Source organism: Camelus ferus, chromosome 15, assembly GCF_009834535.1.
Source record: "Camelus ferus isolate YT-003-E chromosome 15, BCGSAC_Cfer_1.0, whole genome shotgun sequence".
Classification (NCBI taxonomy): Eukaryota; Metazoa; Chordata; class Mammalia; order Artiodactyla; family Camelidae; genus Camelus; species Camelus ferus.
The window spans coordinates 54,277,401-54,299,374 of record NC_045710.1 but is presented as its reverse complement, the minus strand read 5'-3'; the positions used below and the strand labels follow the sequence as shown (position 1 = coordinate 54,299,374).

At 42.9% G+C, this 21,974-nt stretch overlaps 1 protein-coding gene, 1 non-coding gene and 1 pseudogene across 2 annotated transcripts; 1 reads left to right on the top strand and 2 right to left on the bottom strand.

The window, feature by feature from the left end:
- The first annotated feature begins 1,521 nt into the window (after positions 1 to 1,521).
- On the top strand, positions 1,522 to 2,333 carry LOC116669040 (putative N-acetyltransferase 8B). Its single transcript, XM_032497869.1, is given in 3 exon segments — positions 1,522 to 1,866; positions 1,868 to 2,013; positions 2,015 to 2,333. Coding segments are annotated over 3 exon segments (702 nt in total). The 5' UTR covers positions 1,522 to 1,587; the 3' UTR covers positions 2,292 to 2,333.
- A 7,267-nt stretch (positions 2,334 to 9,600) lies between these two features.
- On the bottom strand, positions 9,601 to 12,154 carry LOC102518254. Its single transcript, XR_004326027.1, has 5 exons — positions 12,136 to 12,154; positions 11,129 to 11,343; positions 10,824 to 11,042; positions 10,442 to 10,665; positions 9,601 to 10,047 (listed from the first exon to the last, which is right to left on the bottom strand). It is a non-coding gene; the product is annotated as an uncharacterized protein C2orf81 homolog (transcript).
- Positions 12,155 to 20,427: 8,273 nt separating this feature from the next.
- Positions 20,428 to 21,190, bottom strand: LOC102518497 (annotated as a pseudogene).
- Between the last annotated feature and the right edge of the window lie 784 nt (positions 21,191 to 21,974).

Here is a 21,974-nt window from a genome sequence, read left to right as displayed (position 1 = left end):
CCCTCCTTCACACAGACACAACCTATCGGACGCACAGTTCAGGGGGCAGCAATGCCTTTGAGCAAGTAAGAAAAAGGTGACTTTTTCTTTGGCCAGACTCAGCTCTGTGCCAGAGCTCGTGGTCTGGTGAGCAGAGCAGGCTTGATTCTAGTCCCCACTTGCCCTCCTTGCCAAGGTGTTCTTGCGCAGTGAGCAACCTGCGTATCTGTACCTAGAGGCCCTTCTTTTGCCTGGATTGCTGCACTAGCCTCTGGGGGGCGGGGGCTATATGCTTCCATTTCCGCCTCCTCCAAACCAGTCTCCATGTGCAGGGAGAGTAACACACATGAACCACACACATGCACCCCCGTCTCTGGTTACGGTTCTCCTCAGCTAAAAGCACAGCAGTGGCCTCCTGCTGCTCCTGGAAAAGACTCCAAACTCCTTAACCTGATGATAGGCCCTGCACGGGCAGGCCCCTGCCGTCCCCGCCCTGCTGTGAAGGACCTTGTGTGCTGAGCCAGCGGACTTGGACTCCGGCCTGTGATGATAGAGCACAGGGGGAGAGGAGCATTCCCTAGGTCCACAGCAGCGGTGTGGAGGGGCCGAGGTGGACAGCAGAGCGCACCAAGGTGCCAGGTGAGCTGCCATGGCGGGGGAGTGTCGGCCGTCCACAAGCGTGAGGACCCATGAGCGGTCCCAGACCCTGCGGCCCTCACTCCAGGCTAATCCCCCAGTGATCAGAGAATGGAGAACTGGCTGCCTGGGCTATCACAGCCTGGCTCCTTCATCCTGGGGTTTACGATTAACGAACGTGCAGAGTCAGCCAGTGGGGTGGCCCTCCAGGCCCTGATCCCCAGAAGTGGAGCGGGCTCTGCACACTCTCTCTTGGATGCCAGTCAGAGGCTGAGGACAGAGGTGAGGCTGAGGCTGCCCTGGACACTCAAGGCTCTTGTGCAGGTGAGAGGACGCGGGTGGAAGGACAGTGCTCTGAGTGCGGCCTGGAGCTCCAGACCCTCCTCTGGCTCTCAAGGCTGGGCCATGTTTGGTGTTTGGCTCTTATGCCACCTCAACAGCCTAAAAATTTGCCATCAAGGGGGAAGGAGCCTTTGCTGAAACTTGTGTTTGGAAACACAGGAGTCTTGCAGTGTGCGGTCCCTGGGAGAGGGACCAAAGGGTGGGGGACAGGCTTGGCTGCAGCATGCTGCCACCCCCATGTGTGGAGAAGCTGAGAGGAGAGCGAGCAAAAAGGGAGAGAGGGGAGGGGAGGAGGCCTTACAGCCAGAGCTTATACATGTCATTTTATTAAATCCTCACAAGTTCAGAAGGTGGGTCTCGGAGGGATTATGTAACACACCCAAGGTTGCGCACGGAGCCGGCATCAAACGCAGGTCTCTCTGACCCGACGCCTTCTGCCAGTGGCTGTGGCCACATTCTCTTGGGTAGAAGCAGAAAGACACATCCTTGAGCAGAGCTGCCCGCTCCTGGGAGGTAGGAGGATGGGGCCACTCACCTGGCCTCCTCTCTCTCCCCCAAGGCTGCTGGGAAGGTGTACAGGGAAGCCTGGCTCTCCTCCTGAACTTTGAGATTCAGACACAGAAGCCTCCCATGGCTCCTTACCACATCCGCAAATACAGGGAAAGTGACCGCAAACGGGTCGTGGCCGTGTTCTCCGAAGGGATGACTGAGCACACCCCCCCTGCCTTCCGCCACATCCTGAAGCTCCCCCAAACCCTTGTGCTCTTGCTTGGAGGGCCCTTCGCCCTATTCGTGGTCTCTGGCTCCTGGGTCCTGGCCCTCGTGGCCAGCCTCGGCCTCCTAGCTGCCCTGACGTTCCTTGCCAAATACCCTTGGATCCAGTGTAAAGTCATGTCTTTGCACACAGACAGTGTCTGACATCAGCAAATCCTACTTCAGTGAGAGTGGCTCCTGCTTCTGGGTGGCGGAGTCCGAGGGGCAGGTGGTGGGCATGGTGGGAGCACTGCCTGTCAAGAAGCACGCCGTGCGAAAGGAGCAGTTGGAGCTGTTTCACCTGTGGGGCCTCGGAGCACCGCGGTCAGGGGATCGCGAAAGCACTGGTCAGGGCGGTCCTGCAGTTCGCACAGGACCAGGGCTACCGTGAAGTGGTCCTCAGCACCAGTGCGCTGCAGTACTCCGCCCTGGCCCTCTACCAGCGCGTGGGCTTCCAGAAGACGGGCCAGTTCTTCTTCTCCATGATCTACAGGCTAGTCGCTCTCCCTTGCATCCAGTTTACCTACCGCCTCCCCTCTGCTCAGGTCTCTGAGGCACTGGGGCAGGCAGGGGGCCTGTGATCTGCTTCCTGTGGATCAGTCAGGAAGGACTGGCTCCGCTGCAGTAACGTGCAAACCCGGAAGTCTCACGGTGACAGCACAGAAAAACCTAATCGCTTTGGGAACCGGACGGCGTTGGTGGATGTAATGGCTCTGCTCTATTCAGTCTTTTTCGGGGTTGCTACTGTTTCATTTATCTAGTGCCACGAGAATGTTGCATAAAAAACAACCAAAAATTAATAATAAACTCTTTTTAGCTCATGAGTCTGTGGGTCAGCAGCTTAGGCTGAGCTGGGCTGGGCAGCCCCTTTGGTCTCAGCCTTTCCACATGTTGTCCGGTTGGCTAAGTGACAGGGTGTCCAAGCTTTCTCATTTTCCATCAGGCTAGCTCAGGCATATGCATGCGCCACTAAAGTTCAAAAAGCACTGACCTACACTACACCCTTCCAAACCTTTAGTTTCGATGCTGGAACTCCATTTCCCAAACCGTTTCATATGTTAAACGGAAACAGTGCCCAAGATTTTCCATTCATATCTGGGAAACTCTCCATACTGTTTACTTCCAGTGGGAAGTTCAAGGTAAATATCATCAGCATATTGAAAACTGAAACATTCTACAGCAGAGAAAACCCTAACCATGAAGTTTCTAAACATATTTGAGCACAAAACGCCTTTTGAAAACAGTTACCGTTAACTACTATCTTTAACGTCCCGTGGCTTGGACTTTGGCACTGCGTCAGGTAAAGTGTCAATCTTCACCTCAGAGCTCCTCGACTCTCAGGACTTTAAGCACATGCATTCGTAACTCGTCAGTATGGGCGTGCTGCTCTGCTCACTGTAAAAATGAAGGCAAGTTTCCACGTGACCGCCTCTTTAACAACAGCGGAGTTCCTCGTCTGAGTGATTTCGTTGGGAGGACGCGCAAGACGACTTCCCAAGGGTCATCCTTCCAGGTAAGGCGGGCCCCAGGAGTGGGTGGGAAACAGACACACTAAACGCACATCCAGGCCCCCATGCTTGAATCCTCTATTTGGGCTGTTTTTTTGTTATGTTGTTTTGGGTTTGATTTTTTTTTTTTTCCCGTGTGACACAACTTCTCAACCATGTGCCCCACAGGAAACCTGTAGCTCGAAGTGGGCTCAGGGTGCCTCGGACGCTCCCAGGAATGGAGAGGAACCCTGGCAGTTTCGGAAGAACTGGGAGGCACAAGCACTCTGACCCCGGGAGAACACCGCCAGGCTAGGGCGCTCGGGCGGGTGGGACCGGCCCAGACGCAGGCGGGCGCCCACCCCCGCCGCGGCCCCCCATCCCCGCCGCCCGCGCCCCGCGCCCCCGGCTCCCGGCCGCGCCCCGGGCGCGCGCCGAGACCCCATTGCACCGCCGGGAGCCTCGCCGACACGGGATGGGGAGGAGACGGTTGCCAGCGTCGCCGCCTCCGTACCTGTCCTGCCAGGGGCTCCACGCCGGGCTCCGGCCCCACCGGCGACCGACGCCCAGGCCCGAGCGGGGGGCCCGCGCCGCCCGACACCCGCAGGCCCCGCCCCCCGGGCCCTCTCGCCGCTGAGGCCCAGAGGCGCGCTGGGTCCGGGGGACACGCTGCTCTTCCCCGAAGACCAGCCCGGGTTAAAAGCTGCCCCCCGGACGCGGCCGTGGAGACAGCGATCAGGCACAAAGCTGGACGCCTGGGGCGAAGCGCGCGCGTGCGCACTGCGCCTGGGAACCCGATTAGGGCCCAGAGGAGGGCGGCGCGCGGACGGCGCAGAGGCGCCGGGGAGCTCCCTTGCGTTGGGCCGGTGGGTCCCCCAGAGGGTCGCTGAGCTTTTCAGTGCCAAGCAGCTAATGAAAACAATAGTGATAAACCATATTTCGTCAGGTAGCTTAAGGAGAAGATTAAATTTTGCTGCTGCTCTGTATTATCCATCGTATGAAGATTCAGGCATTCTCACGCCCTTATGGTGGAAATGTAAAATAATGCAAATTTACATAATGACATTTTGGCATTCTTTAATTAAAAGAAAAGAAAACATAAAAGTGCAAGTTCCTTGACCGAGTGCACCCACTTCTAATGATGTAGCCAAAAGAGATGAAAAAAATAATAGAACAAGTGTTCGAAGATATTTGTACAAGGATGTTAGGAGAGCCAGGATTTGATAGACAATGGGTTGGAATTCCATTTAGTGGCTGCATGAGATCTTAAGTCGGTGACTTTACCTCTCACAGCCTCTGTTCTTTTGTAAAATGAGGATGTTAGTGATAGTCTACATGATTAGGTTTTTAGGAATATTAAGTGAATCCATGTAAAGAGAGAGAGCTATTGGAGGGTTACGTTTATCCCAGTTAACCTCAGATGGAAACACAACCTGAGAGATCCATGAAGTTGTTGGTGGGATGGAGGTGGGGAGTTAATGGTAGAAAGGGGGAACTGGGCAACCTGTCCACTACTGCCCCTTTTGTCCCCATTTCATCTTCTAAATATGTCTTGTTCTTATTCTTGATAGAAAATGCATCGGCGTGATTCAAAAATCAAAACAGCGTGAAGACTGCACTGAGAAACCTCTCCTCACCCCTCTTCCCATCCATTCCTTCTTCCTTGCACACCGCACGTAACCCTTGTTACTGGTTTCTTGCTTGGCAAACATGAATATATAGTCTTACTCCCCCATTTCTTTTTTTTTTTTTTTTAATTTTAAGTCTTTTTAATTTTAGTCATTCTTATGTCTGCAGTGGTTTCCCATTTTGGCTTCCAGAAGTTAATTTGTCGTTTGAGAGTATCTTCTACTGTGAGGTGCCTCTTCAAATCTTCTGCTCGTTAAAAAACTTGATTTTCTGTCATTTTCTTTGTGATTTGTACAAGTTCTTTATGTATTTTGGATAAGTCCTTCTGAAATGGAGCAAGACCCTATGGGACCTTCCCAGGACAGAACTCCCCCTCCATCCCCATGTCCTTGACCTGCCTTTTGTCTGTAGAAAAATTTTAGCTAAAGAAGAAATTTATTTTTAAGTTTATATAATTTATTTTTTGAAATGTGTATTTTTAAAAACCAGCTTGCAAAATTTCTGAAAATTTAACAACGTTCTCGTGAGCTGGTGCATGCTGACTCCAGGTCATCACTGTCTGTACCCCAGAAGTTCTTAAATACTCCTGCTTGGATTTTAATATTTATACAAAACCAAGAAAATTCTCTATGCTTTGGTGATGATTTTACTCAGCTATTGTTTGTCTGGGAAAGTTTTTATCTCTCCTTCATTACTGAGGTATAACTTTGCTGGGTAGAGTATTCTTGTATGATGTTTTTTTCTTTCAGTTCTTTGAATATATTTGTGTTCTTTTTTTTTTTAGATTCCACATATAAGCAATATCATATGTCATTTTTCTTTGTCTTTCTGACTTACTTGATTTAGAATGACAATCTCAAGGCCCATCCATGCTGCTGCAAACAGCATTATTTTACTCTTTTTTATGGCTGAGTAGTATTCCATTGTATATGTATATCACATCTTTATCCAATCATCTGCCGATGGACATTTGGGTTGTTTCCATGTCTTGGCTATTGTAAATAGTGCTGCTGTGGACATTGGGGTGCATATGTCTTTCTGAATTATATTTTTCTCTTGATATATGCCCAGGAGTGGGATTGCTGGGTCATATGGTAAGTCTATTTTTAGTTTTTGAAGGAACTTCCATATGGTTCTCCATAAGGCTGCACCAATTTATACTCCCACCAACAATGTAGGAGGGTTCCTTTTTCTTCCACACCCTCTCCAGCATTTATTGTTCATGGACTTTTTAATTATGGACATTCTGCCTGGTGTGATATGATATTGTAGTTTTGATTTGCATTTCTCTAACAATTAGTGATGTTGAGCAACTTTTCGTGTGCTTGTTGGCCATCTCTATGTTTTCTTTGGAGAAATGTCTATTTAGGTCATCTGCCCATTTTTTGATTGGGTTGCTTGTTGTTTTTTTTTTTTTTAAATATATTAAGGTGTATGAGCTGTTTGTATGTTTTGGAAATTAGTCCCTTGTCAGTCACATCATTTGCACAATATTTGCGAATATGTTCTCCCATACTGTAGGTTGTCTTTTCGTTTTGCTGATGGTATCCTTAGCTGTGCAAAAGCTTTTAATTTTAATTAAATCCCATTTGCGTATTTTGGCTTTTATTTCCATTACTCTAGGAGCTAGTTCAGAAAATACATTGCTGTGATTTATGTCCAAGAGTGTTCTGCCTATTACTCCTCCCATTTCTTATGCCAAAGGCAGCATACTGTGTACAGCTGTATCTTACATTCGTTCGCTTAACAATATATCCTGGAGCTCTTTCTAAATCAGTAAACAGAGATCTTCCTCATTCAATTTTTCGGCTGCGGGGTACTCTGCTGAATGGATACACACAATTAACTAGCCTTTTCAAGTGGGGTACTTTATTTCTAGTCTTTTGCTATTGCAAACAATGCTGCAATGTACATGAATGCTGCAGTGTACATTCAATGTACATAAAGTGAACTTCAAACAGAGAAAGGGCCCTGTAGAGGGAAACAGTAAGGATAAAAGCCTACCTCATCCTTAATTCTGGGTGTAGCGGGGGGAGAGGGGAATCCTCACTTACAATTCAAAATAATAAGTTTGTACTCACACAAATTTGGGGGCAGAATGTATACCATGTGAGTGGCCCCAAAATTCCAAGACAAAAATGTAAGTTAAGGTGGTCCAAGTCAGTATAGCACTCCTGGAAACCTGGCCAAAGTAAATGTAAACTCCTCTGGGGAATGTAGCTTAATCCTAGGAATCTAATCATTCTTAGAGCTAAACCTCCAAGCACCATGAGGGCACAAAGTCACTAAACACACAAAGAAACAAGCTGCCATAAACTATCCAAACCTGCGAAGATGACTGATATTGGAATGTTGTTACAGTACATAAAATGAATATGTTTCACTTATTTTTAAAAACAGAAAAGGGGATTTAAAGTATAGAAAAGGAACAAGAGAGCAGATTCCCCACAAAGCAACTGTTAGATTAGTATCTGATTTCTCAACAGAAACAATGAAAGCCAGAGACAAAAAGTACTATCTTCAACAGAATAAGAGACAATAACTGTCAACTTTAGCCAGTGAAGTGATTCTTAAAACATGAGGGTGAAATAAAGACATTTTCAAACAAAACTGAAGGAGTTTGCTATTACTAGATCCTGTATTTGTGACCTGTTTCTAGATAAAGAATGGCTACAAACTCAGTGGCTTAAAAGAAAACATGCACTGTCTCACGGTTTCTATGGGTCAGGAGTCTGGGTTCAAGTTAGCTGGGTCCTCTGCTCAGGATCTCACCAGGCTGAAATCCAGGTGTCGTTCAGGGCTGCAATCTCACCTGGGCTCCTAGTCCTCTTCCAGGCTCACTGGTTATTGACAAAATTCTTCTCCTTGCAACCGCAGAACTGAAGCCTCAACTACTAGACGCCACGTGGCTGCTCCACAACGGGGCAGTGTGCTTCTTCAAGGTGAACAGGAGACTCTGACTTGTGAGAAATCCTGAACACTTTTAAAGGGCTCACCTGATTAGGTCCGGTCCACCCGAAATACCCTTCGCTTTGATTAACTCAAAGCCAACTGGTTTCTTGAGTCTTTACCTGGTCAACCTATTTAAAATTTCAACCCCAGCCCCTCATCACGGCACTCCCTGTTTCCTTTCTAGCTTCTTTTGTGTCCATAGCACTCACGCCTATGGAATTTTATGACATATTTGTGTTCATTATGTCTCTCACTCTGCTAGAATGTACACCGTTGACTTCATGGATACTTGTCTATTTTATCCATCATTGTAGGACAGTAACATATAGAACAATGTCTTGATCAGCTGACACGCCACAAACACATACATTTATTTATTTATAAGAATTGATGGGTATTTTATTGTGGGTCAAGGGCACAGATTCATCTTCATTTTGTTACAACTACTGCTTTTTTTTTAAATTATTAAAGTATAGTCAATTACAGTGTGTCAATCTCTGGTGTACAGCATAATGTCCCAGTCATGCATATATATACATATATTTGTTTTCATATTCTTTTTCACGAATGGTTATTACAAGATATTGAATATAGTTCCCTGTGCTATACAGAAGAAATTTGTTTCTTACCCACTTTTATATATAGTGGTTATCATTTGCAAATCTCAAAACTCACAAATTTATCCCTTCCCACCCCCATCCCCCCACCTCTGTAACCCTAAGATTGTTTACTATATCTGCCAGTCTGTTTCTGTTATGTAGGTGAGTTAATTAGTGTCCTCTTTTTTTTTTTTTTATGACTCCACATATGAGTGATATTGTATGGTATTTTTCTTTCTCTTTCTGGCTTACTTCACTTAGAATGATGATCTCCAGGTCCATCCATGTTGCTGCAAATGGCTTATTTATTTAATGAATAAATTAGTGAATGACACAAACCTTGGAAAGCTTTGAGGAACTCAAACACAGAAAGATGTAACAGAAAGAGTTGAAGAAAACTATGGTAGACGAAAAAATATTGTTTATTCACACACACACACACACACACACACAGCCAAATAATTCTGGCTTTCATTACATCAGCAAACTCCTTTATCAGATATATAACATAATCGCAGGAGTGAACTGCCATCGTGTTCAGGAGTCTCAGCACACTCAGGAGGAGGAGATTATGGAGAATGTGCACACAAGGGGGTGGGGACTTTGGGAGCCACCTCAGAAGTCTGTCTACCACGAATCCTCATCAAAGGAACTTCTAAAGCATATGCTTCAAGATAGAAGGAAAATAATCCCAGACAGAAGATCTGAGACATAAAAAAGAAGAGCGAGCAGAGGAAATATGAAACACATGGGTAAGTTGACGCAAATATCAGCTATTGAGAATAACAAAATACCTGATTTGTGAAATTAATGAAGTAATAAAATTAAAATATCGGGTTACAAAAGTATACAGCTTCAAAGGGAATGATTAATGTTGAAGAATTCTAAGATCTGTGTATTGTTTAAAAGAAAAATAAAGATACTGATTAAAGATAATGTTAAATTAAACATACATACAATAAAGAACAGAAATAGACTGTATACTTTCAAAACAAGAGAGGGAGGTTTAAAATGGAAAAATTACTCCACTGAACCCTAAGATGCTCCTAACCAGCCTTCTCTCCTTCACTCAGGGTCAGACTTGTATGATAGTCCGGTGGATCTCCCGTCTTCCTGCTTCTTCCAGCTTCTTCCCTGTTTTCTCTCACATATAATTTCCGCATAAAGTTTCTTGGAGGGGAGAATCAGTATTTCGGGCTCTAAGTTCTTCGTTAGCTATGCCATCACCTAGGGTTCTGGGGCACTCGTTTGGATGGGAGGGGAAGAGGTGCTGTCCTCTTTGTCCTCCTGTTGACATTCATCACAGTGTGGGTTCCAGACACACGAGGAGGCAGCTTCATCTCTTCCAGCCACAACAAAGGCTTCCTCTTCACATGGAACGTGGGCTCACGAATTCGAGGCGCAGGGTGAGGCCGCTGGTGAGGATCCTGGATCTTCTGATCCCCGAGGCCCAGGCCCTGCGAGAGTATCCTGCGGCCCACCTCCAGCTCACGCAGGAACTTGGCCTTGGCCTCAAAGCCCATGGGACACTTGGCACCCAGCAATAGTTTGGATCTGGGGCTGCGGGCCACAGTGGGGACCCCCCGGCTGGAGGCTGGCAGTCCGGTCGGGGCCTCTGTCTTCTCGCCCCGCTGGCGCCTGCCGTAGGCTTCTGGGGGGCGCGCCGCGGCCTGTGGAACCAGAACCTCCGCAAGCTAGCGCACCCAGCGTCACGGGAGGCGCGCGGGGTCCAGGAGCGCCATCGCGGGCTTGCGGCCCATTCTGCGCGGCGGTGCACCGAGCCGCGGGTCCGCGCACCAGGGTTGCTGCGGCAGGAACCCGGCTAGGGGCTGAGCCCTGTGGCGCCATCTGCAGAGGGGCCTGACACCAACACACACGGGGCGATTCGGAGCACCTCCTCGTTCTTGGGCTCCGGCCAGTCTCCAGCCACATGAGGCTTGGGTGTGTAATAGTAGATCTGAGGGAGAACTGGGAGCTGAGGGGCTGTGCCCTCTCGACTGAGGCCTGGGGGCTGGCTCCCAGAGACAACTCCAGATAAGGGTGAGGACTGGTGGCAGGCGCCACCTCCTCGAGCTCAAGGATGCGATCGAGGATAGGTGGCCCCTCGCATGGCCGTCTAGTTCCTCTAAAGGACCCCGAGGCCCTGTCTCCTGAAACTGCTTCGGGGTGGGTGGGGTTCCCAGGGTGACTCTCAGCTCCTGAGAATGCTCCCAAGATTCCATCCGCTCCTCAGAGTCTGTATCCATCTAAGATCTTCCTAAAGGGAGCTGGTCCATGCTCCCTTGGTCCTGGGGAAATACACTGGGGTGGAGGTGGGAGGTGAGAAGTATGACGTCGGGAAGGAGACAGAGGAACTAAAGTTGGAGCAGCCCAGAGAGGCTCTGAAGAGAAAAGGACATGGCGGGGGCAGGGGTGGGAGGTGGGAAGGAGCTGGGGCCAGGCTTACTTTGCCTTGGCTCTTCTTCAGTCCCACCGAGCAGAGCGCATGAAGCACAGGCACGGCTCCCCGAGCCCAGGTGTCAATCGGGCAAGGTGAGGGTTCCTTGTCCTCCGCCCACGTGGGGTCCTCTGCTAGGTGGGGTTCTCCCTCATCCCGGAGCATGAATCCCATCTGGCCCATCCGCAACATGGTCTCCCGTGCCCTGTTCACTGCGTACGGAATGCACTGCGGAGGCGAGAGAGGGTCTCAGTCCAGCAGGCAGGGGTCAGGGAGAGAGGAGATGGGTCTGGAGGACGCGGATCCAGCCCCACCTGCCGTTCCAGGTAGGATTTGCAGGCGGCATCCATCACTCGGTCCACCAGTACCTCCGCGATGTCGCCCACCACCTCCTCACCAGCCCTCAGCTTCGGCGCCTCCACCTCAGTCAGCTCTCCAGGCATGATGTCCCCCTGCGGCACCGGAACCTTAGGCGACGTGGCCTTTTCCGCCTTGGTTCGGGTCACTCTGGGGTCTCCGGCCTGCTTCTCTGTGGGAAAGGAACAGACAAATCAGGGCGAGAAACCCAGGAGTGGAGAAGGAGGAAGCTTCCTCAAGTTGTCTAATAGGAAGGAAAAACCTTCTGAAAGGGACAATTTACTAAGAGCCTACTACGGGACAGACGCTTTTCGGGTGAGTGACCTAGCTAATTCAATTTTCCTAACAGCTCACTAAGCCCATTTTACAGACAAAGAAACTGAAACTTGACAGAAGTTAACCTGCATTTGCTTGAGGTTACACCCTGAACCCAGGCTATTATAGCTCTAACCGCATTCTGGTGATGATTTGTGCTTATATCAAGCCTTGGAACTTTAAATCTCTTTTTGTGTACTTCCTGTATTTATTCATTTCTACTTTGTCTTTTGATATAATTCACAATCATCTCACTCAATGTTACATTAATATTAATGAAAGGTATTGATAAACTCAATTCCTCTGCAGATAGAAGTTTTCTATGTCTTTTGTTTTATTGGTATTATTATTTTAATCATTCTGTTTCTCATTAGTATTGTTTTAATTCTAGCTGACGTCCCATTCTCTATTTTTTGCCCTTAATTGATAGGATTTCTCTAAAAAATGGACCATTTTAAGATTTAGTCATCCTGTCTAAAACAAGAAACATATACAAATCTTACACAAATAATGCACGGAACAAGTGTGGTCTCCCAAGGGAGCCATGAATTTTGGGATATGTAGGATGCCGCAGCCATTGATATTTTGGCCCTATGCCTCTCTTCTCATTGTAGAGATACTGTTCTGGTTCCTGCTGTTGTGACTGTACCTTGGAATGCCAGCAGCATTGTAACAGAGAAGAACCAACCTTACTCCATACTGGATCTATTTCTTTAAACTCTATCCTTTGTGCTCTGTAGCTAATTGCTCTCTGCCCAGCCTTGCTAACTCCGCATGTAGGCGCACTCAACTGGAAGGAATGTGGCCTGTAGCTTGAAGTACACATAATATCCCCTTTCCAGAAACTCTGTCTCCCATGCTTAACTTTTAAAACTAAAATACTTTTGCTTAGCTTGTCAATACACTAATTACCAGAAAGATCCTTTTCCCTTCCTCGGTGACCACTCATCCACAGAAATAAGAAGTTATGGAGCTGATAATAAACAACATCTGTCTTGTTGAAGATACACAGGAGCATCCTGGCCAGGTCATCATTGAACAACTGCAAGAACAAAGGATTACCAAGTTGCCTCCGAGGTCTGGTCAGCACCAGGGGATCTGCAACAACCCAGCACCTCTTGACCTCTCTCCTTCTTTGTAGCATAAAAGAAGCCTGTATTCAAACCTGAACAAGGTGGTTCTTTAGGACATTAGCCTGCCATCTTCTCAGTTTTCTGGCTTTCTGAACAAAGTCACTATTTCTTGCCCCAAGGACTTATTGTCCTATTGTGTGGTGACTTATTGGCTTGTCACGTAGCAAGCGGTACAAGCACAGACTTGGTAACAGCATGAGATTAACAGAATCTATGATGAGTTGTCAAAGAGAACCTGGGTCATGATTTCAATCCTGGGGATATAGAAGGAGAAAAAAGCCTTCTAAACATTTTCTTTTGGATGATACTATGATCATAATGGGTTTACTAAAAGAAATACACACTGCTCTTATGGATTAAAATAAATCTTCCCAAAGCCTTTTCCCCCCTTCTCTTCAAAATACAGATGCTAAGAATAAAATATGAAGATATTTTTATATAAAAAAATTCAAACTTTTCAGTAAGATTAATTAGTCATAAAAAGGACATATACATTAAAGAAATGGGTTGATAAGGAAAATATATAAATTTATTTCACCTCCAGAAAATACACCAAGCTGAACTAATTTATATATAATATACCATCATATTTAAGGAACTTAGCACTCCATAAAATACATGTAATCTGATTAGAAAAACATCATTCTTCCTTTAACCAATACTCTATTTATGACGTTAATTTTTCATTGGAACCAGAGTGCTACTTTTAGAAGAATACATCTACTATGGACTATTTGGTTAACATCCCTGCTACTAAAATATATATTTATTACATTTCAAAAATCTTTTATTGTACTTTAGAATTGTTTCTTATACAGTTTTTTACTATTTGCAGACTTTAATTATGCTTTGTCAATAGATACAACATGGGCTTCTGATATTTATCTTGCATATTAGTGTCAGTTCTACTGGAAATGTAACTCAAGTATAATTGTAATCGAGCGAGACTTTATAGACACCTGCCTCATGTCCTCTGCCTGCCTCTTGTTTGTAGAAAAGCTTTAGTCTCCAGGCCTCCCCTGAGTCACAAAAGATTTTCAAGTATATAATACAATATAATTAACTGTAATCATCCAGCTGTACATTAGATTCCCAAGAACTTATTCATCTTATTACTGGAATTTTGTATCCTTTGACCAACATCTCCTCATTTCCCCTACTACCCAGCCCCCAGGAATCACCACTCTGTTCTGTAAATGTAATTTACATTTGCCTTTTTTTAGATTCCACATACAAGCGACATTATGCAATACTTGCTTTCTTCTGTCTGACATTTCATTTAGCATCTCTAAGTCCATCCATGGTGTACAATGGTAGGATTTCATACTTTCTCGCAGCTGAATAATACCCCATTATATATCTATATATATACACACACACACATATATGTGTATCTCACATCTTCTTTATCCATTCATCCATTGATGCATACTTAAGTTGTTTTCATATCTTGGATATTGTGAACAATGCTGCAATAAACATGGAGTGCGCACATCTCTTTTAGATCTTGCTTTTATTTTTTCTGGCTATTACCCAGGAATAGGATTGCTGGATCCCATGATAATTCTATGTTTAATTATTTGAAGAAAATCCACTGTGTTTTTCACAGTGGCTGAACCACTTTACATTCCTACCGACAGTGCACACGGGTTCCTTTTTCACCTCCTCCTCACCAACATTTGTTTTCTCTCCTCTTTTTGATGCTAGCCACTCTAACAGGTGTGAGGTGAGAGCCCACTGTGGCTTTGATTTACGTTGCCCTGATGGTGTGTGATGTTGAGCAGCTTTCGTCTACACCTTTTGGTCATTTTTATGTCTTTTTTGGGAAAATGTCTTCAGATCTTTTGGGTTATTGCTATTGAGTTGCATGTGTTCTTTGTACATTTTGCATATTAACTCCTTATCAGATACATGATTTGCAACTATTTTCTCCCATTCTGTAGGTTGCCTTTTCATTTTGTTGATTGTTTCTTTCGCTGTACAGAAGCATTTGGATTTTATGTAGTCCCATTTATTATTCTTATTTTTGTCTTTGTTGCTTGCGCTTTTTTATGTCATCCAAAAATTTGATGCCATGATTAATTTTAAAGAGTTTTTTCCTTTTATTTTCTTCTAGGAGCTTTATGGTTTCTATTCTTACGTTTAGTCTTTAGTTCATTTTGAGTTAATTTTGTGAGTGGCATAGGACTGTGGTCCAATTTTATTCTTCTGTCTATGGTTATTCAGTTTTCCAAACACGATTTATTAAAGAGACTATCCTTTCCTCACTGAATAAAAAAAATATTGGTTGAACACATATGTGTGGGTTTATTTCTGGACTCCTGATTCTGTTCCATTGGTCTACATGTCTATATTTATGTTAGTACCATACTCTCTTATTATTATAGGTTTTAATATTGTTTGAAGTCAAGAACCTTCATGGCTCCAGATTTGTTCTTTCTCAAGATTTCTTTGAATGCTCAGGGTCTTTGGTGGTTTCATACAAATTTTAAGATTAATTTTTTTATTTCTGCAAAAAATGAAATTGGAATTTTGATAGGGATCATAGTTGTACTGGCTCTATAGTTGTCTTTGGATAGTATGGGCATTTAAAAATCTTAACTCGTCTAATCCATGAACATGGAATATTTTTCCATTTGTGTCTTTTTTTTAATCAGTATCTTTTAATTTTCAGTGTTCAATTCTCTCTTTCGCGGTTAATTTTATTCCTGAGTATTTTATTGCTTTTGATGTTGCCTTCAAAGCGGTTGTTTTCTTTATTTCTTTTTCATATGTTTCTATACATTGATTTTGTATCACGCAACTTTATTGAATTTATTGATTAGTTCTAATTTATTGACAGACTTTTTAGAATTTTCTATATTTAAGATTATACAATTGTAAACAAAGACAGTTTTACCTCTTCATTTCCTACTTAGATTTTTTGTGATTGCTCAGGCTACTAATACCAGTAATATGGCAATAAAAATGGTAAGAGTGGGCACCCTGTCTTGTTCCTTATTTTAGAGAATGACATTTCAACCATTCACTATAGAATATGTTTTTACCTCTGGCCTTTACATATATGACCTTTATTATGTTGAGATATATGCCTTCTATACCCAACTTCTGATGAGTTATAATAATGAAATGATGTTGAATAATGTCAAATTTTGTTTCTGCAGCTATTGAGATTATCATATTATTTTATACTTCATGTTAATGTGATGAATCACATTAATTGATTTGCATATGATGAACCATCCACGCATTGCATGAATAACTCCCACTTGATCATGGAATATGAGGCTTTCGTTGTGCTGTTGAATTCAGTTTGCTAGTATTTTGTTGAGGATTTGGGTATCAAGAATACTCATCTGTAGTTTTCTTTTGGTACCCTTACCTGACTTTGTTATCAGAGTAATGCTAGCTTCATAAAATGAATTTTGAATGTTCCCACCCCCATATTTTTTGGTTGAGTTGAAGAAGGTTTGGCACTAGTTCTTGAATGTTTTGTAAAATTCACCAGTGAAGCCATTTGGTCCTTGGCTTTTCTTTGTTGAGAGAATTTTGACTATTAATTCAATCTTCTTACTTCTTATTGGTTTGTTCAGATTTTCTTTCTTCTTGAAACAGTCTTAGTCGGATTTACATTTCTAGAATTTTTTCATTTCTTCTAGGTTATCAAATTTATTGGCATACAATTGCTGATAGTAGTCTCTTATGACCCTTGTAATTTACTTAGTATCAGTTGTAATGTCTCTTCTTTCATTTTTTATTTTATTTGAGTAGTCTCTCTTTTCTTAATTTAGCTGAAATTTGTCAATTTTGTTTACTTTTTAAAACTTACCCATAGCTTCATTCATCTTTATTATTGTTTTAAATTTCTCTATTTCATTTATTTCTACTCTAGTCATTGTTTCCTTTCTTCTGCTAACTTTGGGCTTAGTTTGTCTTTGTTATTTATTTCCTTGAAGTGTAAAGTTAACATGCTTATTTGGAATGTTTCTTGTTTCTTAATATAGGTGTTTATCGCTATAAGCTTCCTTCATGGAACTACTTTTGCAATGTCCCATATGTTTTGATATGCAGTGATTGCATTTCTGTTTATTCCAAAATATTTCTTCCTTTCCATTTTGATATTTTCTTTGACTCATTGGTTATTTTTCCAGCTCTCTTACTGTTATTGATTTTTAGTTTCATACAATTGTGATTAGAAAAAAATACTTAGCATGCTTTCAGTCTTCTTAAATTTGCGAATATTTGTCTGGTGACCTATAGATGATCTATCCTGGAGGATTTTCCTTGTGGACTTGAGATGAATGTGTGTTCTGCTGTTGTTTGAGGAAATGTTTGTATATTTCTGTTAGGCATATTTGGTCTAAAGAATTATTCAAGTCTAACTTTTACCTGTTGATTTTCTATCTGGATGATCTATCTATTGTAGAAAGTGGGATATGAAGTCACCTACTGATATTGCATTGTTGTCTACGTTAACCTTCAGATCTGCTGGTGTTTACTTACTATATTTAGGTGCTCCAAACTTGAGTGCATATATATTTATAACTGTTATATCTTCCTGTTAAGTAGGCCTCTTTAAGATTATATTATGACCTTATTTATCTCTCTTTTATGTTTTCAGCTTAAAGTATATATATATATATTTTGATATAAGTATAGCTATCCTTACTCTCTTTTTGCTTCCACTTTCATGGAATATCTTTCTCCTTTCTTTCAATTTGAGCTTATGTGTGTCCATAATACTAAAGTGAGTCTCTGGTAGGCAACGTATAGTTGTGTCTCATTATTTAATCCATCCAGCCACTCTATATCTTCTTTTTTCCTTTTTTATTTTTTATTGAAGAACAATTGACCTACAACATTATACTAGTTCCAATTGTATAAAATAATGATTTGACTTTTTTAATACATTTTGAATTGGTTATTATGAGGTCTAGTAAACATCTGTCACTATACAAAGTTTCTATAATATTATTGCCTATATTCTCTATGTTATACATTACATTGCTGTGACTTATTTGTTTTATAACTGAAAGTTTGTACCTCTTAATCCCTTTCATCTATTTTGCCCAAACCTACAAACCACTCCCTTCTGGAGATCACCAGTTTGTTTTCTGTATCTATGAGGCTGTTGCTGTTTTGTTTTATTTGTCTTGTATTTTAGAATCCACATATGAGTAAAATCATATGGCATTTGTCTTTCCCTGTTTAACTTATTTCACTTAGCATAATACCCTCTAGGTTCATTCATGGTATCATAAATGGCATTACTTCATTCTTTTTTATGGCTGAGTAATATTTCATTGTACAGATATATATACCGCTTCTTCATATTCATTCATGTATCAAGGGACACTTAAGGTGATTCCATATCTTGGCTACAGTAAATAATGATGCAATGAACATAAGGGTGTATATATCTTTTTGTATTAGTGTCTTTATTTCTTTGGCTAAATGTCTAGAAGTGGAAATGTAGGATCGTGTGGTAGTTTTACTTTTTTTATTTTTTTTTTGAGGAACCCCTATACTGTTTCCATAGTGGCTGCACCAGTTTACACTCCTACCAACAGTGCATGAGAGTTCCCTTTTCTCCACATACTCCTAACATTTGTTTCCTTTTGTCTTTTTGATAATAGCTGTCCTAACAGGCATGAGGTGATATTTCCCTGTGCTTTTTGATTTGCATATTCCTGATAATTAGTGATGTTTATCATCTTTTTATGTGTTTGTTGCCCATCTGTTTCTTCCTTGGGGGAAAAAAAAGTCTGTTCAGGGCCTGAGCCTAATTATTTATTTATTATTTATTTATTTATATTTTTATATCAAGTGTGTGAATTATTTATATATTTTGTACATTAACTCCTTATCAGATATACTGTTTGCAGCTATCTTCTCCTACTCATTAGGCCGCCTTTTCCTTTTGTTCATAATCTCCTTCACTGTCAAAGGCTTTTTGGTTTGATGTAGTCCTGTTTGTCCATTTTTGTTTTTGTTACCACTTCCTGAGGAGATAGATCCAAAAAACTGATAAGACCAATGACTTAGAGCATTCTACCTAGGTTTCCTTTTAACCGTTTTATGGTTTCTGGTCTTACATGTAGGCCTTTAATTCATTTTGAGTTTAATTTCATATACGATGTGGGAAAGCAGTCCCATTTCATTCTTTTGAATGTAGCTTTTCAGTTTTTCAAATACCCTTTATTGTTGAGACTGTCTTTTCCATAGTGTGTATTCTTAGCTCCTTTGTCATAAATTGGCCACATAAGCATAGGTTTCTTTCTGGGTTTTCTATCCTGTCTCGTTGATTTATGTGTATGTTTTTATGCCGGTAACATACAGTTTTGATTACTATAGCTTTATAGAGTAGATTAAAATCAGGAATCATGATTCCTCTAGCTTTCCTCTTTCTTATGATGGCTCTTCAGGGTCTTTTGTGCTTTCATACAAATGTTAGTAATATTTGTTTTAGTTCAGTAAAAAATGCAATTGGGACTTTGATGGATACTGCTTTGAACCTGTAGACTGCTAGTATGAACGCCATTAACAATATTAATTCTTTCAGTCCATCAGTATTAAATATCTTTCCACTTATTTGTGTCATCTTCAATTTATTTCATCAATGTATTATAATATGCAGAGTACAGGTATTTCTCCTTTTGATTAAATTTATCATAAACTATTTTGTTCTTTTTGATTGAATTGTAAATGGGATTGCTTTCTTATTTTCTCTTTCTGAGAGTTATTTATTAGTGACTAGAAATGCAACAGATTACTGTATATTTACTTTGTATACTGCAGTTTTACTGAATCCATTGTGTTAGTTCTAATAGCTTTTTGGTGCAGTCTCTAGGGTTTTCTATTTATAGTATCATGTCATCTGCAAATAGTGACAATTTTACTTCTTCCTTTCCAATATGTTTGCCTTTTATCTCTTTTTCTCATCTGATTACTGTGTCTAGGACTTAAAATTCCATGTTGAATAAAAGTAGCAAGAATGAGCATCTTGTCTTGTTTCTGATCTTGGAAAGAAAGATTTCAGCATTTTACCATTGAGTATGATGTTAACTATGGGTTTGTCAGATATAACTTTTATTATTTTGAAATATGTTCCCTCTATACACACTTTGTGGAAAGTTTTTTTTTTAATCACAAATGGATATTAAATTTAGTCAAAACCTTTTTTATATCTATTAAGATAATCATATAAATTTTATTCTTTGTTTTGTTAACATGGTGGATCATGTTGATTGATTTATGGATGTCGAGTCATTCTTGCATCCCTGGAATGAATTTTAATTGATCATGGTTTATAACCCTTTTAATATATTGGTTTTTTTTTTTCTTTATGTGGGGACTAGGTATAAATCTCATTTTATGCTGTATTTTATATCTTAGTTGTGTTTGAAGACATTTTGATTTTTGGAGACACACCAAAATAAATAATGGCATTTGGTGTATGCAGTGTGACCTCTGGTGTTGTCCAGCCAGTTGGAACCTGGCCAGGGCTCTCCTCAGGGCCGCAGTGAGCCAGGTGTTCCCTCTAGGCTTCACCGAAGACCACATGCAGACAGAACTCTTCCCTCGGGGTCGCTGCCGCTTCCTGGGTGTGGGGGTGAGACACTGACATCCGTGGGACAGACCCCCAGCCCTGCTTTGGGGGGCGGCAAGCCAGGAGTGGACGTAGCAGATCTGGGGACACCCCCCCCCCCGCACTTCTGAGGACGCGTGGCAGGCGGCTTGAAGAACACGGGAGACACCCGGAGGATTCTCAGAAGGCTCGCGGATGTGTTTTCTCCAGCAACCTTTTATTAACCCGACTGTTTGAAAGAGCTGAAGCGCTTAGGTTTGCGGTGAGGACTCTTGAACTTCTTTTTCAATGAGCTGGACTGCTTCTTCCCGCGCTTGAGGACCAGTTCCCGGTCCACTTCCCCCTCTGCTCTGTCTCCAAGGCCCTTCTCTCTCAGGCACCTTGGCGTCTCATCCTCATTATGCGTCTGAAAGTCATTGGTGCTGTCTCCGTGCTCAGTCCCTGCCAGGTCCTTTTTGGTAAACAGCTCGGGTGGGTACAGGTCTGTCATGCTGTCGTCAGTGTCACTTGGGGCTGCGCCATCATCACTGGACGCGGGTTCCCAGAAGGCTTCTCTAGGGCGAGGCGGCCCGCCCCCATCCCGCTGGTCCTCCCTCCTCCTCCTTTTGTGCAGGAGGCAGGCGGGCACGTACTCCACACCCTGCTTCTGACACTCGTATTTCTGCAGAGCCCCCTGGTACCGCCGGCCCTGGGTGTGCCCCAGCACGTGCTCCGGGACTTGCGGATGTGCCGCAGGGTGAGTTTGCACAACAGCTGGTGCGGGTTCTTCGTGCTGGGCACTATGTGCGGCTCGAACTCCGCGTAGTCGAAGGCTGGGGAGGCGCGGGCCAGCCGCCGGTACTTCTTGCCGCGGGTGTAGACCTGGAGCTCGGGCAGGCGGCAGGGCAGCTCGGGGCCCGTCGCAGAGCACCTGCGCGGGGCTCCGGGCGCAGGCTCCGGTGCTCGCGCGGGAAGGCCCGCACGTCCCGCGGCGGCTCGCCCATGGCTCCTCGGGCGCGGGGCTGGAAGCCGAGCCCCCTTTTAATATATTGTTGAATTCAGCTTGCTAAAATTTTGCTGAGGATTTTTGAATCTATGTCCATAAGGGGTGTTGACCTGTAATTTTCTCTTGTTATGATGTCCTTGTCTGGTTTTGGTATCAGGTTGATAGTGCTTTCATAGAATGAGTTGGAAGCTTTTCTTGCACTTCAGTTTTTTGGAGTATTTTCAGAAAGATAGTTATTCTTTTTAAAATGTTTGATAGAATTCACCTGTGAAGATGTTTGAACTTGGATCTTATTTGTTGGGAGTTTTTTGTTTAGATTTAATTTCATTACTAGTGATTCATCTCTTCAGATTTTCTATTATTTTCTGATTCTGTCATGGGAGATTGTATGTTTGTAGGAATTTATCCACTTCTAGGATGTTTAATTTGTTGGCATATAATTTTTTGTAGTGATCTTTTATAGATCCTTGATTTTTATGGTGTCAGTTGTAACTTATGTTGTTCAAAAATGTATTGAGGAATAACTTATTTAATGTAAAATCTATTCATTTTAAGGATCCATTTCAAAGACTTTTAGTAAATTTATCAAGATGTGCAACTACTGTCCTAATCTCATTCCAGACATTTCCGGCACTTATATGGTTAATTCTCATACCCACCCCCGCCAACCACTGATCTACTTTCCATCTGTGGACGTTTCACAGAAAAGGAATCATACAGTGTGTAGTTTTCTGTGTCTGTTTCTTTCACCTGCAAAATACTGTGAGGTTCCTCCAACATCG